Raw genomic sequence first — 18,823 nt, 5'->3', positions numbered from 1 at the left:
CCACATCAAATTCAGACACATTCCAGCTCCAGTCGCCTCATTTTGAGAGATTGTCCAACCCCCCAAAGTCAAGGCACCAACAAGCTCTTGGCATAAAAATTAAGGCTGGGAAGCCACCTATATGTTTGTTTTCCAATATGAATATGTGTAGTTTCCAGTTCAAAATCCCTCAATAAGGAGACTCAGGAGCAAAGAAGAGGGACTGTGTGGTGGGTAGATTTGTGTGAACATATATCTTTCCATCTCAAATTACAGCAAGTGCCTTTTTGTTTACTCTTCAGATCTTTGTAGTGTAAAAACCTTGGGATTCAGCTGATACTAAAACCAAACTTTTTTAAGTTGTAGACATTGGCCCTCCTGACCTCTGAAGCAACTGCCCCATTCATACAATTAAAAAGTGGTTAACTCACCCCTTCTTGGCATAATAGATTTTAGGGTGACCCAGAACTTTCTTCTTGGTCTGATCGACGTGCAGATTTTCCTTATCCCGGTCTCCATAACTCAATCTGGTGTAATGTCTTTTGAGCAGATGTGTCAGGGAATGTAGTCATCGCGGAGAGCTAGAGAGGGGTCCTTGGGTTTTGGCCATCCCCAGGCTTCCTGCTAGTCTCTCTTTTCCCACATCTTCCTTCTCCCAATAAGCCTTATGCTATCCCCGCCATGTGATGTTCCTATCCCTCCTTCTACCTCTTTGTATGTTACCACCTGTTCTCGAGTGTTGCTTCCCACTCTAGAAACCTCTATTCTGCTCAGGCTCTCAATCTGAAAACAGTCTGTCATAGATTAGCGTCAGGAGCACTCTCCTGACACTAACATTTGCAAGGTGCCTGGACAGCGCAGCTTTGCGCAACTGCCCGGCCCCTCCTGAAATGCTCAGGTCACCTTTGTGAATAAGGACAAATGAATCGTGCACATTCTCTGTGCTCATTAAATTTGTTACTTCATGAAAATCTAGCCCCGGGTGTCCAGAGGTATTTCACAGTTTGTTTCCTGCCTCTAAATCAAGGGTTGCAAACACCAACATCCTCAGATCACCACAGGCCGCACTGGGGAGGGTCAGGGGAGGAAGGTCCTGAGCAGGCCAGTTAGAGGAAAAGAGAAACATTGTATCTCAGAATGAAAATCCCTGGCTAGGGAATGATTCTGCAACTTTGTTTCCCCTGTTGAGCTATGCATGCTTGGGATGATGTAATTGACAACATTTTAATCATGGAGCCAATGAAATCTCCCCGGTCCTACGAACTCAAGGACTTAATTTATTTGCTGTATTGTGTGTTCTGTAACTGTATCCAAACGCATGCTACCACAGTCAGGGGAAGAGAAACATATTCCCTTAAAGGCAAAAGTGTCTTATTCTCTGTCACAGACGTGAGTCTGCTCAAAGAGAACTACCTGCTCTCTCATCCTGGGAGGGGAGCACCAGTATTGTCCTGCAAGGCCCCACAAGGAGTTTAGGCGAGGCTAAGGTTTTGAGGGCTGGCCTGTCCTGGTGGGCTTGTGGGGTGGGGAGAGAGGTCTAAACTCTGGCCACTACTGGCCTGTAGTTCAGCACTGTGATTATCTCCTGCCTTGTGGCAGGGACCATTTTAGGGTGACCAGAGTATCCTTTGTTTTCTGCCCCCAGGTCCAACATTCACTGGCTTGAGATGACGCACAGTGCACTGAGTCACAACTTTGGTCACCCCCAGAGCCAGGCAGTGGACTTCATCACACTGTCAATTATATTTTAACTAGTGTACATGCCAGTGTACAGCGGCCAAAGTGCTGGTTTTCATTGACACAGTCGGACCACCATAGATCCTAAGCCTACAACTTCCCTCCGGTGGTGAGAACAGGCAAAGCTATGTGAATTGACATCGTCGCTATAAATCCTAAGGCAACAGCTCCCTCTAGAGGTGACAACAGGCGAAGCTACTGCATCGGACAAACATACAGAGACAAAAATACATCATAATGCCTTTCTTGTCATGTGATGGTTGTGAAATCGCAATAGTGGTTTGAAACTGATACATTTGCTGAGACCAGTTAAAAAAGTAATAATTAAAGGTTTAATGCAGGTGATGGTGGCCAAAAGTGAGGAGACCGCTAGTGACTTTCTGCTGCTGATTTGTCAAGGGGTAGAGTAAGATGACGAGGATTCGGCTATCATTGATGAATCTTATTTGTGTTAAAATGCACAAAGTGTGTTGAAAGGTTTAGCGGACAGGCACATCTTTGGGTAGAAGCAGCAGAAATAATACAGGGGTAAATGAATGAAGAAAAGGAGGGGCAGTGGCATGCAATTTGTATGTATTGATAATGTTTTACCTCTGTATTCCTTTTTTCTCAGGTTCTATGATGAAATTGGGACACCACTGTTGTCCGACATCCGAATCGGGTATCCTGAGGCTGCCGTGGAGGACGTCACCCAAAATCTCTTCCCAAACTACTTCAATGGATCTGAAATTGTTGTGGCTGGAAAGCTAGCCAACAAGTCAAGGGACAGCTTGCATGTGGGAATCACGGCCAGCAACAGCAATAAGTATGTCATCCTGGAAACTGATGTGGCCATTGGGCAGCCAGACAAAAGCGTGATCCAGGATGCCCATGACGCGGATAATGACACATTCGACAGGATGCATGTTGAGAGAATTTGGGGTTATCTCACCCTCAAGCAGCTGCTCTCATCGTGGTTGAAGAGCAATGATGCTAAGGAGAAAGACAGCTTGATGGAGAAAGCTCGGAAAATGGCACTGCTGTATAACTTTGTGACTCCGTTCACTCGCCTGAAGGTGAAGGACTTTGACTACCAGGCAGATAATCCCAGGAATGATTCCAACAGTCTTTCCACAGAGGGTATCGGAGAAAAACTGATGAATATGCAAGGACAGAAGACAAAACTAGGTATGTTCTTGGCATTTTGGTTATGGTCAACCTTAGACACTATGGGCCTCATTACGAGCTACTCCAGCAAACTCTGAGTTGTGCTTGCGGGTGCCTTTCATTCCGCCAGGTCTGACCTGGTGGGATGAAAGGCACCCGCGAGCACAGCATGCCTGTAGCGCAGGCACCGTCATGAACTCTGCCGGTGCTACAGGCATCCCCATTCCCATTGAGCCCTATTGGCTGGAATACCCTGGAAATTGCCAATTCTTGCAAGTTTGGAGGTATCCTTGCTGGTTTTACCGGCAAGGCTACCTCCAACCTTGTAATGAGGCCCTATATCAGAGATGGGAGAGGGGGGAGCAATCAGACTTTAGAGCCTCATAGTGGCACAGTCTCTCACCAATCAGATACACATAGAGCAGCTATGTGCGTGTGAGTGCATTCTTTCTATTAGCACAACGGGCGGGTGACTCAGGCAATCAGGTTGCTCAGAACGCAGGCTGAACCTCACAGTATATGTCTGCATTCTGAGCAACCTCAGAGCTACCAGCTCCCGCCCCACCATTTTCCCTCCCTCCATTGTCCCCACTTCCCACCCTCCCTAATCCCCCCTCATCTAACCCCTCTGATTAACTTGAAGTGCTTGCGGCACCGCTGCACCATGGTGTCACCTCCTCTCAAGTCCAATGGCTGCCATGGAATGGGAAGAGGGCTCTGATCGGAGCCTTGCTTCCATTTCCATGGCAGCCATGTTAGATTACTATATCTTTGACAGAACAAGTCACACGCTTGTCCCGATCCATTATTTCAAGGGAATAAATGGTTATTAGCACCTTGGGATGTAAACCCTGGGAGCCAATATCTATAATGGTGAGTTCCATAGTAATGCCGGGGGCCGAGGTTAAAGGCCATCCCTTTGCTCTAGCCTATTAAAATGGGCCGTGGGCACTTACCACCCAGTACGGGCCAGGTAAGTTGTCATTATGACTATAATATACCACACATGAACAATAATGACAAGAAGCATTGGGCCTCATTACGATAGTGGAGGTACAGTAAGAACGGCACCAGTAGTGCACGCCTGGTCAGACCAGGCGTGCAGAGTGGCACCCGCCAGCAGAACAGGATAGTAGCAATGGTACCGTTACGAACGGTACATTGCTACCATCCTCCCTGTTCCCTTTGAGCCCTATGGGGGCTCAAATGGGAATGGGGATGTACCGGCTCCGGATCCCGCGAAAAGGAAATTACCGGGCCTGCCGAGGTCGGAAGTCTGGATCCTTGAGACTTGAAACCTGACTGTGCAGGTCAGGGAAGGGAAGGGATCACCGGTTCCTCATTTCCTTTTGGTCCCTGAGAAGTCCTATATTCGTGATAGAGCTTCTCCATCAGCTAGGACTTGTCAAGGTCCAACAGTAGGGCTTCCCATAGTTCCTCTATCTTTGGCTTCTTCTTGTTGGTTCCATGAGAGTCCAGTAGGGTGTCCACCCTATGTTACTACTTTATTTGATAAAGTAAGGTTGAAGAATCCTGTGCTACAGATGAAAGATGGAGGATGAATGCAGAATTAGATTCCAATCGCAGCGATGCATCCTTTCAGACTTTTGTTGGCCACCCAAGAACTGCGGAATCACCACATTCAAATTTTCCTGTGCGTCTTCCCACACTTTCTCCCAAGATATACCTACCTCTCAGGAAATTCCATTCAGGTACTACCAGGTATCTGGTCTTGGCTCTGCTGTGCCCATTCTTCAGGAGCAGACTGAAGCCATCACCATATAAGGCAACATCCATGTCCCATTACTGATAGGATCGTTTAGCGTGTGTGGCTTGGTACTGGATTTCAACACACTGGCCCCCTCTTTAGCATGTCTTGAGATATAGCAAAGGGGATGCCACTAGTAACAAATAGGGGCATCTCTGCCAGTTCTGTACACACAATGTATCATGACACAGAGGGAACAGGGCTTCTTTGAGATACCCGAACAGTGAGAAAAGTCTGGGCGCTCTGGGAGCTCGCTACATCATTTTGCCACACATGAGGCCATGGATAAAGGCGTATCCAGTAAAAAGTTAAATAAACGAGTCAGGAAAAAGCAAAAGGTTCATGGCCGTATGCTCAAGGTAAAGATTAGTGATTTAGCCGCAAAATGATGGTATATCAAAAGTTAAATGAATGTTTTTAAGGAAACCATGGGGTTTGTGGGTAAATCAGGAAAGGGAAGTTGGGCAATACCGAGACCAACAGTCAACATGTGTTAGATCCGTGCAGTCTTCATATATCAGGCCAGGTTACGCAGTGCCATCCGTGTTGGTATTGCTAAGGGTAATTCCCTGAGCATAACCCGAGGTGGGTATTGAGGAATGCAGGCACTGAGGTTTATGCCCTCATGTCCTTGCGTAGAGGTTTTCATTTCATTGGATGGAGGAGGCCAACCTGGAAGTTGTGGGAGAGGGGTTTGGAGAAGTGGGGTGGAGTTGAGTACAGGAGCTGAGGGGTACGATGGCGGTGTACAAGGAGATGGTTGCTGCTAGACAGGGCACAGGTTTTGAACGGATGTCAAAACAAGGTGAAGAATTGTTTCAAGGCCTTTTTGTGTACTGAAAGCCACACAGCGGTGTGTATGAAAAGAGGACTTTAGGCACATCTGATGAGCATGAGTAGGTCTGATGGCCAAGTTAAAGATATTTTCCAAGGATGGGGCTTAGTTGTGTGAGGGCCCATAATGAGAATATTACACTCCTACAGATTGATGAAGGTAACTGGATTGCCCGAGATGAAGGCAAGAGTATGTTGATACGCAAAAGGCTGGGCAGTGCCATCCAGCGGCTCGTAGAGGGTAGGTGTCTGTCCTTTTGCCAGCGGAGTGGAGTGTGTGATATGGGTGGGAAAGATGATAATGACATGGCAGTTGGAGGGGCAGATGGAGGCTCAGGAGGCATTAGTGTAGTGAGGAAAGAGAACCTGGAGGGGAGAACTCGCCGATACCCCCGCTGCACTAGAGGAGCACCGTGACATAAAGCGGGAGCAGTTCAGTGTGGTTTAAGATCAATGTGCTCAACCAGGCGTGACTGAGACTCTTGCGCTTGCTCTTACTATAGACATGAGCACAATATCGTACTATGTCTGTGCTGCAACCGGTGAGATTAAGGGGCCTCACCTGTAAGGGCACCTCATTATTATTAGTTGTTGATAGGCATGTAGGGACAGAGGTAGGACTATGTGTGACAATTGGGGAGACAGTGGTGAAAGGGTGGTAATGCAGAACGATATATGCAGAAGTCAGTGTAGATAGCGTGAATGTTGAAGGGAAGGCAACATTTGATGATTTACCTTGGTTTACCTATAGCAGCCGCGTATGCTCGAGCAATACGTTGAGGTGATGTTCTCTCAAGGATGGGTGATGAAAGGTCTTCTGTGGCACGGTTTCCGGCAGCCATGTTCTCTTCATTCTCCAGGGGTTCTGACCCCAGCTGAAAGTGTTGTGGTAACTAGTTATGAAAAGGTCTGACTCACTCTGAGTTCTGGGGTTCACACCTCGGGTAGAGCTGTGCCATCTTCATGGGTTGTGTACAGAAACACTAGTTCCTGGTGAAAGGAAGCCTGCACTGAGATGTGAACTCTGTCCCCTGGTGCTCCTTCTTTGCTGTGGTTCTGCCCGTCTCTCTAGTTGCCGGCGGGCTCATATGGGCTTGTGCTGCCTCTTTCTTGCATATTACACTCTCTCTGTTTCCTCTATGCTACGGTTATGCACGCGCACATGAAGCAACACTGCGTGTAAGGTGGTGTCACAAAACCAGAACAACTTAAGATGACCCAGCATAACACACACCATGGGACAGTGAAGTTCACTCCCCTTACCTGAGTATCAGACCTTTCATTTCACCCCGCAACAACAACCTAGTCTTACACTATATAGCATAAGTGAACATAGCACAGTATAAGAACATCTAACAATCACGATATAACTTGCCATGGCATACCAACACAGCATCTCCAATTCTTCAAGCCAGCGAGAACAAGAGCACCTTCTGCTGAGGTTTAATCGTGTCTGGAAAAGGGACGAGCATACTCGTCCTTAGCACTTCAAGGCTGCACAGAAAAACCTTGGCAACACGTTCCGATTGTTTTGCTTAGTTGCACTTCACGGACACGATGTGAACATTCCAACACAGATACATTGTAAACGAGTGAGTAAGCTGCCTATTGGACCGTTTCCAGTAGAGGAGCCAAAAGGGACGAGTGATGGCGGCTGCAGCTGGGAGGAGAATGCCCTGGCGAGCGTCCCCAGACTGCAGGGGAAAGCTTTCATCGTCTGGGGGGAAAGGGACAGCGAGGAACACTTTGACACTTTGACACTTTTGCTCCTGCGTTCCTCCGCTTTTTAACGTAAATATTAGATTTTTTGATATTGGTTCAAAAATATTCTGGCGAACGATGAAGTGTTTGAATGGATGGCAGGGATGCTGCGGGCCAGGACAATGTGGATGTTTGGGAGTTTGGTCAAGACCTGTGTGATGGGCTGTTTTTTTTCAACACAGCCAGGGCGCCTCGTTTGGCTTTTGTAAGCCGCAATGTTACACACGTTTTCAAGCAGAAACAAACAACACGATTCATTAAAAAATGTAACTAACTGGCTGCCTTTATTTTTTATTTTAATTATTTTTTTTGGAAATATGCTACATGGCAGCCGTGGCTGCGTCAGAGCAAAACACATTGGTCAGGCAAGTGAAACAAGAGTGCTCAGGTGGATAGGATCAGGGTTAGGCGAAAGCATGAAATTCTTGGAGCAGAAAAGTGTCTCTGTAAAATCTGCCCGCATTGGCAATTGCATACCTGGAGCAAAATTGTCAATTTCAGGAGGTTTTCGTGAACATTTATCCTATTAGGGGGTTTTTAAAATGTTTTTGCCTCCTTAGTGGCCAAAATCAAAGGCAAAACTGCCAAAAAATGAAATCGCATGCAGGAAAATGTTAATGTACCCAAAAGAGGCGAATCAGGACAGACATCTGCTCTACTGACGAAGAAAACATTAATGAGAGTTTTGACGATTTCTCCCTGGAGGTAATTTCACTCCCCCCTAGTTAGGATGCCAAAAATGAGGGTTCCCGAAGTTAGAGTTTATTTCTGAGGGCAGAGCCTTGATACTGCAAGGAACTATGCCCAACATGGTGGCATCTGACCTTACATGTCTGGTCAGTTGGTTGTGAGGGACGAGTTTTTGTCTTGCGAGGATAGCTTAGGGGCAACGCGCTCGCCTTGCAAGTAAGCCGACGCTGAGCAATACAGGTTCGATTCCCAGGTCCGTGCTTAGAAACCTTGGGTATTAAGCGCGTTATAAATAACCCATTACACTTACACTAGTGATCATTCTTGGAGTGTGGCCATAGAGAGATTATGTGGAAGTCGGAGACTCTAGAAGTCAACCGTGGTCTTCACAAGAAGCCAGGGCAGGGCTTTCATAGCAAAGGCACCCCACTTGGGGTTGAAGATAAGACTTTATGCTTAGTTTTTGGCCCTTTGAAGGGTGTTTAGGGAGCTGGCAGCGAACCCTGCATGGATGCCGTTGCAGTAGCCGAGGAAGGCACTTGTGGGAAGCGTCTCCAAAGAGAGTAAAGATCCCATCCGAGGAGTCCTGGGTTGTAAAAGAAAGACTTTGATAACCAGTGATATGTAATGAGAATGAAAGAACGGTATTGAAAACAGATCCAACTTTGCCAAATGTCCCTTTTTTTTACCACAAGAAAAGCAGGGGGAGACCCCCCGCACCTCTTCACTATCCCCAATGCCCCCCTTCTATACATGAAACCCAAACTTACCATCTGTAGGTTTGTGGTAGAATAATCAGTCAAAAAACATTAGGCAAAGTTGCACTTGGGAAAAGTGAGGAATACCTTGAAAACAACTCCAAGATGTCTGGCTTTGCGTTTAGGGTTTGGACTTCTGTCCAGATCAGGCACCCAGTCAAATGGTCGGTCGAAGGGTGAGGCTTGCCCATGGCTGGGTCCTCGTCTTTCACTCTATCAAGGTAAAGTTGGCTTTCAGCCATGCATGCAGGCAGTTTCCTGCTGACTGGCACAATAGATTCTGTTCTCCCAGCCTAATGTGCAGCTGTGTGCCTTGGGTGTGCTTGTGGACTTGATAAATATTGAAATGTTTTGGCACTCCAACTGGACAGAATTAATTTAAAAATATGTCAAGGGGCCATATAGATATTCAATAGGATTTGGGAAATTGATGGGGGAAGACTACATCACATCGTTTTCAGTATGGGAGAGGAATGGTGGAAGTATTCATTGGTGAGTTCTGTCGGACAAGAAGGATTTAAACCATTTTATTTCTTATTGTTCAAGTCAGCTCAGGAGGATGATATGACCCTCGGGATCGATGGCGTCCGAAGGAACTGTAAGGTCCAGGGCAGAAGGATTCCCTCAGTATCTGGGTAGGTCATTCCTGAAAGCAGAGAGATGGAGTTTGTCCCCTTTTTCTATAGGGAATCCTGAGTGATTTAACTGCCATGCCCCCCCCCCAAGTGCCAAGGCCTTTTTTGGTAATTTTGGTATTTCGCCATTCAATGCCTTCTAACGTTTTCTGTTTCATTAACCCCTTAAGTGCCAAGGACGAGGTATCTCGTCCTTGGCAACGGGGAGGTAATCCCAAGGACGAGATACCTCGTCCATGGCATTTGGGGTTAAGAGGCTGTGCTGTTCAATGAAGTTCGAGATATGGCCTATCACAACTGTTTCTAGGGCAGTGCAGGAGAGAGCAGAGGTGGGTCGATACATAGCCAGGCACATGGCGGCCATATTCAACTTTTTGAGAACGAGAATGATGAACGTATACTTCAGTTCGTGAGGGAGTGTGTCATGCCTAGAGACTCAGCTACACATCACAGGTGACGCCCCAATGAGGCTGACACATGTCTCAGTGGCCTCTTGCAGAAGGGAAGCTATCTAACACTTTGGGCAGTACTTTGCCTTTTGAGATGGGACTAACTCTGATTTGCATATAGCCTTTTACCTTCTGTAAAGGCATGGCTGGCTCAAAAAACATGATTTGGATGTCTCCCCAGCACAACATCAGAGGTTATGATGTATTCACACTCGGGGAAGGGCGCTCAGCTAATCAGGTGTATGGAAACGTGGGCCTGAGGTGCCAGTGCACCGCCTGCTTTTCTTCAGCCACCTAAGCCCCTTTGCCTGGCGCTGCCATTTCTTTTATTGCTGGCACAGATCCTCTCTGCTCCTTTCCCCACCCTCATGCTATCCCCCTACACTCCCTCCCTACCCATGTACCTGCTGGACCGGAGCTTTCTGCTCCGGTGGTGGTGCTCCATCCTTATCCTTTGGCGCCTCCCATAGAAATAGAAAAGGGGCTCATTCCATTTGCTATTTACAATGGTGGTGGCCATTTTGTTTTTTTTCACAGGAGTTTGGGCTCTCAATTCGTGCAGAGCCAGTCTCTCGTGGAAAAAAAATAAATCTATTCACACACCCTACATAGCCACAGGGTGCAAATAGCTAAAACCCCTTTGTCGATGGGAAAAGCCATAGCTGGTAATGGGCCTGATACCTTGCAAAGGCCTTTGCTTTCTGTTGTAGTGTATCGCTGAGTGCTGGTGACATCACTGACCCTGGAATGTTGTAATATCAGTGAGTGTGGAGTGTTATGGTGTTATGTTCTGAACAGGAGTTCCAACAGTTACAGTTGGAGAGTGTAAGCTGGCATGGAGGGACGTGCCAGTGTCTTCCTGGCATATATCTACCAATAAACCTACAAGTAACTTACCTGCTGGTCCGGGTGTTGGTTTCTGGTACCACATTATTTCACTGGCGACGAGGATGAGATCCTGTCGTGGAGGGTACAGCAGCTGAGCCAGGAACATCGCCTTCTAGTTGTTCACGTCCGAGTGGTTTCAGCCAGCAGTCTTAGCCCCAGTAACAGGGTTCTGTGTGCTACTTTTCAGCAGGCCGGGTGGCGCTGAAAGGACTAAACTTCACCTCTGTGCTGTGCTGGGAGCTGCGCAGCTGTGAGTCCGAGGTGACGTGAGCTCTGAGGTGGTGCCCTGAGTTTGTGCTGAGCCAGGGACTGGTTTGTCTGAGGACTGGTCCTGTTGTGGCAGTGCAGGAGGAGGACAAGGAGTTTTGCGGGTTGGAAGACACCTGTGGCCGGAAGTGGTCCGGCGGAGGTAGAGGCACACTGTGTTGTGCTGTCATGAGCAGCTGTAGCATCTGAGTCTGCACGTAGCCTGTATTGCAGGTGTGCTCAGGAATATTCCCACCTGGAAGTGTGGAGAGGAGCAGAGTTGTGTTATTGTCCACTGGCGTGGCTGGAGGCCTGGTGGTCCAGTCGGCAGGAGCCAAGTTGCGAATGGCGTCCACTGGCGTGGCTGGAGGTTGGGCAGTCCAGGAGGCAAGTCGCAGACAGCAGTAGACAGTAGTGGATGTCTGTTGTATGCCGGAGTGGTCAATGGCAGTGTGAGTCTTGGGTGAGGGTGTCTGTGGCCATGGAGGGCACTGGTGAAGAGGTTATTCACTGCTATGGACTGCGAGCAGGTTGCCGGAGGTCAGGGTGTCTGAGATGTGGGTGTCTGAGATGCGCACACTGCGGCGCCTCTGGCAAAATGATGACATCGAGGGGTGATCGTGAGGCGTTCCAGCGTAGACGGCTGGAACACGGAAAGCAACTGGAGCGCTGAGGTAGCGTGCAATGTGCCCCGTGCATGAAGAGCAATGGTATGAGTTGCGCTGTTTATCTGTTCGGCGCGGGAGGCGGCACAATGTTGGGCGCCCCACAAGGAGGAATTGCGTTGTTGGTGCTGGTATAATGAGGAAGGGACTTAGGACAACGTACTGTGCCAGTAACCAGTAAGGCGAGCATAGTTTTCCATTTTTGTCTTTGCTCGGTGTGGCAGTGTTTTCCGGAGCCCCGGAGGGTCCATTTGTGACTGCTGGTAGTTTCATGTGAGAAGGACAGTTGTCATTGTTGTGGAACAGTTGTAAACGGCATGTGTAAGGCCAGTCAGTGTGGTGTCTCGTCATGTGTTGTGGCCTGTATGTAATTCACCGGTGTATCTGTGTTAAGGGCCAGTATGGATGTGTTGTGTTTATATATGTACATGTATATGTGTTTGTTTATAACGCGCCGATGGCCCACAGGTATCAGGGCGTGGGGGTATACGGGGTAATTCAGTGCGCATAATATTATATGTTATAGGAGGCAATCAGTGGAAAAGATAATGAAATTATCATTGGAAGAGTTGAGTTTTCAAAGATTTCCTGAAACTCCAGTAATTCTCTTCTAGTCGTAGAGTTAGTGGCACTTTGTTCCAGCATTTTGCTGCCTTCACTGGGAAAGATTTCCCTCGCCCTTGCACACTTTCAGCTCTAGGAACATTCAGGTAAGCCTTATCCTATGATCTAAGGTGTCTTTGAGGCAAGTACAAAGAGAATTACTTCTTAAAATATCTCGGGGCTTCTCCATGCAGACATCTGTGAACTATGGTCAACGCCTTAAAGTGTACTCTCTCTTCCACTCTTAGCCAGTGAAGGGATCATCTCCCCATAGTCACATGCTCCCTTTTTTTGATTCTCTTGGTAGATCGAACTGCATCATTTTCCATGACCTGACACTTTTGTATATCCCTCTTCGTGGCTCCTATCAGTAAGGCGTTACCGTAGTCAAGGCGTGACGGAATGACCGCTCTTGATATATTAATAAATGGCCTTATGGCTCTCATGAGACACATGTAGTAGGCATGGTTTTTCTGCAGGTAGTTAACCTGAGCCTCGGATACCACTGATGCTTCCACAATCATCCATAGGGTTTTTACATGGGGCATCACTGGGATTTTATCTTGTTTGATGGTAAAGGTCTCATATTCTGTCCCTAGCTTGGATCTGGCCTGTTGCGTCCCAAAAATCATCAGTTCGGTTTTCGTATTATTAAGACACATCCAATGACGTTGCATCCAATTGTCAATAATGTGGTAAATCTCTGATATTTTTGCGCTATCGATGCTGTATACAACCTTCAGTTAAAAAATTAGCTGCGTGTGAGCGGCGTAGTTAGTAAAGAACACGCCGATTTGTTCCAGGAGCTCGCATAGACTTCTCATATATAAATTAAATAGCAGTGGTGACAGGCTAGCACCCTGGGGGATGCCAAACAAGATAGGGGCAGCCTCAGAAAATGTGTCGCCCCAGTGGATCTTAGCACTCCTATCTTTCAAAAATGATGCTAACCACTGCAACGCCTTAGGCGTGCAGCCAGCCATTTTTGCCAGTGCTTCCTGCAGGAGTTGGTGATCTACCAAGTCGAAAGCCGCCCTGAGATCCAACAGCATGAGGATACATGTGCTGCCCCTGTCTATCACGTCTAACATGTAGGTATGAAGATCTAGCATAGCTGATTATGTTGCGGCCTGTGCGTGTTGTTTGAGTGGAATGTGTTTATAATACGATTATATGATTTTGTATTTGGTATTTAACCTGATTTTATTGTAGGTGGCTTGGAGCATGAGGGACTTGGACTCGTGGGTTGCAGGTTTAAGTTTTCCATTTTGCGTTGTGTTCACAAACTAAATGCCGGATTGTTTGTGCTTATAATATTTTTCCTTGCAGGTGGGGCTGAAATGGTCTTTCTGAGCGGGGCTCGCGAGTGGGTTTCAGACTCGTGGATGCAGGTTAATCTTTTGTTGTTGCCCAGCTATAGGGATTCCTTGATTCATTATGGAAAGTCATTTTCCTACATGGAGAACTGGATTATTTTTTCGTCGTCCAGTGAGATTACACTGTGCTATGGTTAAATGTATCATCTGTCTCGTGCGTGGCATGAGTTGTGCGTGGTGTGGTGAGGGGGCATTGTGGATGATACCTATTCGGGTTCTGGTGTGTGGTGTTGGCCTTATATGATTAAAGGGTCCCACATTATGGTATGGCAGTGAGTTTGTACTGCGGTTGGTGCGGTCATGTAGGGGCTTGGGACCCTGAGGAGCTGTTGTGTAGTGTTTTGGGAGGCAGCCGTAGGGTACTGCAGTGAAATTCTGTGGTGGTTGTTAGTGCTGGTTATGGAAGCTTGGTTGGTGCCAGGGGTCCCATTTCCATATTTGTTAGTTGCTCCCCTGTCGGCAGTTTTTGGGGCAAGGTGGTCCCGTGGTTGTGTGTTGATGTTGACGTTTTGGCAAGGTCTAGGCGTCCTGGGTTGTAATGATGGTGTGCTGTGGTGATGCGGTTGGCTTGGACTAGGGGTCCTGGGTGTGCGTTTGGTGTACTGTGTTGGCAGTTGGCAGGGACTGGGGTCTCGGGGTGTGGTGGTTTAAGGCGTATGATCGGCGCTATTGAGGTTAACCGTGGTTTTGATGGTGTTTCCGTGAGTTAGTGTGCTCTGTATGAGCGTTGTTGTGGACTGATGTTAATGATGATGTGCTTGTTGTTGCTCCCTGTTGAGCTGGGACAGTGCCTGGGGGTGGCAGCCCTGGTGCCCTAGGGTGCAGACTAGGTTAGAATGTTGTTGGTGCACAGAAGGTTTAGAGTGTTAGTGTAATGCACTTTTTGGGAACACTGGGGCGTGGAAGGGCCTAGGTTTCAAGGGGCAGCTGAAAACAGGTGGTAGTGCGTAGTTTGTTATTTTTGGTCCTCAAGTTCAGATTTTAGGGGAGGTGTTAGCCCTTTTTCTACTTCCGTGGGTTCCTCATTGGTTGTGGCTTTGTGGGGACGGAGTGGAGTTGAATGTATTCTCCTTCGGCGCTATTAGAGTGCAGGTTGTTGTGTACCATTTTATTTATTGGCAAAGTTAAGGTGCAGATTCTTGGGGTGCCAAGTAGGTTTATGTTTGCGCCGTGGTTTTGGTGTTAAGTGAGGCGCAGGGTCTTTAGTGTTGTTTTAGGTTGGTTGGCAACCGGTCTTTTAGTATTATGCTGTGTTGGTTTTGGTTGGCATTCGGTCTTTTAGTATTATGCTGTGTTGGTTTTGGATGTGTGAGCGAGCTCCAGTTGGACAGTGTCTTCTAGGTATAATAGTGGTGTCCATTTGGGGTCTGGTGTGTTGGTGCATTTACGTGCTGGCCTCAGGTACATGTGGGGGATGGTTCTGGGTGGAAGTTTTTGTTGTGAGATCTTTCTTGTTTCAGAAATGTAAGGAGGGAGAAGTGTTGTAGTGTATCTCTGAGTGCTGGTGGCATCACTGACCCTGGAATGTTGTGATGTCAGTAAGTGTGGAGTGCTATGGCGTTATGTTCTGAACAGGATTTCCAACAGTTACAGTTGGAGAGTGTAAGCTGGCATAGAGGGATGTGCTGGTGTCTTCCTGGCATATATCTACCAATAAACCTACAAGTAACTTACCTGCTGGTCCGGGTGTTGGTTTCTGGTACCATGTTATTTCACTGCTTTGCTTGGGCCTGCCTAGTATCAGGTAGTAGACTGTTACCTGCCCTGGTACGCCCCCCGAATGCAGGGGTGATTGCTATTTTCAAAACCTTCATCAACCACTTTTCCGAATTGTGTCAAGTTAAATGTGGATTACATGTAGAATCAATTTGGCTGGAAAAAGCACATTGACGTACAGTTTGCAATGTGCTCCAAGCTAATATTTTGAGCAGTTAAATAAAAATACATTTACGAGTCGGATTTGTGGTTTAGAATGAGTGGTGACATGTAGATGAATTTCTGCCACCATGTACTAAAATTCAACAGTACACTACATAACGATACTACTAATATGCTTCCTGATTTATGAATTAAAGATCGAATTGCCAAAGGAAATGAGTACAGAAGAATAGAATGTGACAAGCTTGTTGGGGGCTTTGCAAGCGTGTTTAAGTGGAAGCTGGAATTTGACTGGCAGAGCTGCCTTTCATATTGCGGACTGGCTCTCGCAGCATGCTTTGTGACATCACATGGGAACTGCGTTAAGAGCAGTCATGCAGTTTTACTTTTGGCTATTAGGTGGTGCTGTATGCGCTCTCGGTAAGACAAAACTATTGGTGTGGGTGCCAAGAAGCCTAACTTGACAATCCCAAGCAAAATGGTGGAGCCCCAAAAAAGAAGGAATGGCAAAAAAGGGCCAAATCCTCCTTGCTGTGTCTTCATGGTGACAGGTGTCTGAAGTGGCAAGGCAGGTGACTTGGGCAGCATGATCACAGGGAAGCGGCTATGGGAAGGGTGAGCTCCAATGCTGATAAAGAGTGCAGATGAGTTAAGACTAAGGGAAAAGGGAACATTTTCCTTGGTGATATGATAGGTTATTTATAACGCGCTTAATACATAGAGATTTCTAAGCCCGGCCCCGGGATCGAACCTGTGTTGTTCCACGTCGTCTTGCCTCCAAGGCAAGCACATTGCCAGTGAGCTATCCTCCCGAGACTATCCAAGTGGGTGAGTGATTATCCAAAATAGCATTGTAGTGGGAATGAATGTCATTGGAAAGTTTTAGATAGGCCATCATTTTACTTAATGCCCTAGTTCTGACGCCAGTAAGTGGCAGGGCTGGGCATTGGGAAAAGGATGGGATGTAATGGGATGGGCTTAGGAGAAAAATTGACCTTGAAACAGGAAATGACTTAAAGGTAGGAATTGTTCTTGGAAAAGGGATTGGCCTCACCATGGGGACAGACCTCCGGTTTAGGATAGGCCTGGGCTGAGGTAGGACCACGGAATGTGTTTTGGCACGGGAGGGGCCTTGAGTGATCATGAGTATTCTGAAACGTAAGCTATATGTCTATCATGTTACACCTGGCATTATACATGTATACATGAATTCCTTATAAGGTATTCTTCATGTCTATGTAGAAATGGATATTCTATTTGATGTTCACTCTGCATTGAAAGGCACACTACAAAATGTTATATCTGTCCCGAGGATATGCATTTGGGGGTTTATTTCTATTACTCACCTTATGGAATATGTTTTAGCTACACTATCAACACATTGTGAAAGGAGAACATGAAAATATTGGGGCACCATGCTGTAACTGTATGCGCGTGCTGGGATTGAGAGTAGGCTGTTGGGTGTGTGTGCACACGTCTGTGTGTGCTCGGGGGCGTGCATGGGATAAGAGTGCATCCTGCAGAAGGCCAGGCATGTGCGGTGTGAGGCATTGGCATGATGCAGGGGTCTGTGCGTGTGCAGGGGAGGTGGACATGCTGCAAGTATGGGTCTGTGTATTTATGGCGAAAGAGACACGTTCTCGTGGGGGGGAATAGGAAGATTCCATTGGTGGATTTTCCATCGTGGGAGAATTCATCGAATGTTTTCCATCGCATTTTGACGTAAATGTATGTGGGGGGGGGGCGTGGGTTCGGGTATAATAAAGTTAGGGTGGATTTGAAGGGGCTGCGGGGGTCTTCCCCCACATACATTTGCAGTATATTGTCCTATACAAAAACAAAATCGAGGAATTCTCCCACAATAAAAATGTCTCCCTGGAATCATATAGAAACTTCTCTGGGTACCTCGTGGGGCTGCGTGGGCTGCTGGTGGGGCTGCGTGGGCTGCTGGTGGGGCTGCGTGGGCTGCTCGTGGGGCTGCGTGGGCTGCTGGTGGGGCTCCGTGGGCTGCTCGTGGGGCTGCGTGGGCTGCTGGTGGGGCTGCTCGTGGGGCTGCGTGGGCTGCTGGTGGGGCTGCGTGGGCTGCTCGTGGGGCTGCGTGGGCTGCTGGTGGGGCTGCGTGGGCTGCTCGTGGGCTGCTGGTGGGGCTGCGTGGGCTGCTCGTGGGGCTGCGTGGGCTGCTGGTGGGGCTGCGTGGGCTGCTCGTGGGGCTGCGTGGGCTGCTGGTGGGGCTGCGTGGGCTGCTCGTGGGGCTGCGTGGGCTTCTCGTGGGGCTGCGTGGGCTGCTGGGATGGGCAGGGAACATTGTGGCGCAGGCATATCGGGGAAACGGATGCCTTTTGGGTACTGTGGCAAACACTGCCGGTGGGCACCTTTCTGCCCCATTGTCTGCACTTAAAGGGATTACATTAGCTCGGTAGAGTTGGGCTAATGCTGTGGTACAGTCTGGCCCCGGCCAGGCTGCCCTGGGTACACGTCCAACATGGATGACTGAGCCTTAAGACTGCCAGATTGTTACTCTGGCCTTGTGTGGGAGATTTCTAAAATGGGCACCGTCTAAATATATGCGCTACTGTGTCAGGAAAAGATAGACACATTGAAAGCAAAGGACAGGAAGCAAGGACACGTATAAAGGGATCGTCATGGATTGCTCTGGGCAATATACCTCGCTGCTCCTTTCCCCTGGGGGCAGGGCCCACTCTAATGAAATGCTGCACGCTGCTGCCACTGTCTGGGGCTATGTACAAAAGTGACCCACCCCCCCCCCCCCGGCTCCTTACCCTGATTGGTACCGCACATGGGGAATATCCTGCTGCCCCCCCCCTTTTTAAGGTAACATACAGGGGCAATCCCCATACTTGTATGCTCTCTCTTGGGGGTACCACACATGGTGATATGATAGGTTATTTATAACACGCTTAATACCCAGAGGTTTCTAAGCGCGGACCCCTGGATCGATCCTGTGGTGCTCCGTGTCGTCTTGCTTCCAAGGTGAGCACATTGCTCCTGAGCTATCCTCCCGAGACTCTCCATAAACTCTTCCATGTCTCCTTCTTGTTTCTTCTTCTGCAGTTCAAGGTCTGTGGGGGGGGGGGACACTATGCACTACCTCTTGGACAAGTTCAGGCTCCGTAAGACCACTGCGCTGGGGATGGGCGCAGTATACATGTTGGATAACATAACACAACGCAACAGTCACAAACTGAGTGTGTCCACCTCCTAGCCCCCCAACCCCTTCTGCAGCGGGACCGTAGGGCCCCTCTATCCTTTCTTGCTCCCTTGCTTAGGAAAACATACCCCACCCTACCGCCAAAAACTAGCGGCAGTGAAAACTCCATCCCCCGCAAGACCCCAGGCAATTCCCTTTACCCCTGGCTTTACCCTAGAGGAGTCAAGGACAGGATCTCCTG

At 48.1% G+C, this 18,823-nt stretch overlaps 1 protein-coding gene across 1 annotated transcript in view; it reads left to right on the top strand.

Annotated features, from left to right (window-relative positions):
- The window catches only part of ITIH5 (inter-alpha-trypsin inhibitor heavy chain 5), a 457,780-nt gene that overhangs the window by 418,441 nt on the left and 20,516 nt on the right, over positions 1-18,823 (top strand). Inside the window, exon 10 of the mRNA XM_069629674.1 lies at positions 2,330-2,883. Coding sequence (XP_069485775.1) covers positions 2,330-2,883 — 554 coding nt within the window. The remainder of the gene's footprint in view (positions 1-2,329; positions 2,884-18,823) is intronic.

This window comes from Ambystoma mexicanum, chromosome 12, assembly GCF_040938575.1.
Source record: "Ambystoma mexicanum isolate Mex_15411 chromosome 12, UKY_AmexF1_1, whole genome shotgun sequence".
Lineage (NCBI taxonomy): Eukaryota > Metazoa > Chordata > Amphibia > Caudata > Ambystomatidae > Ambystoma > Ambystoma mexicanum.
The sequence above is the reverse complement of the archived record's forward strand: the minus strand, read 5'-3'. Positions and strand labels throughout refer to the sequence as shown.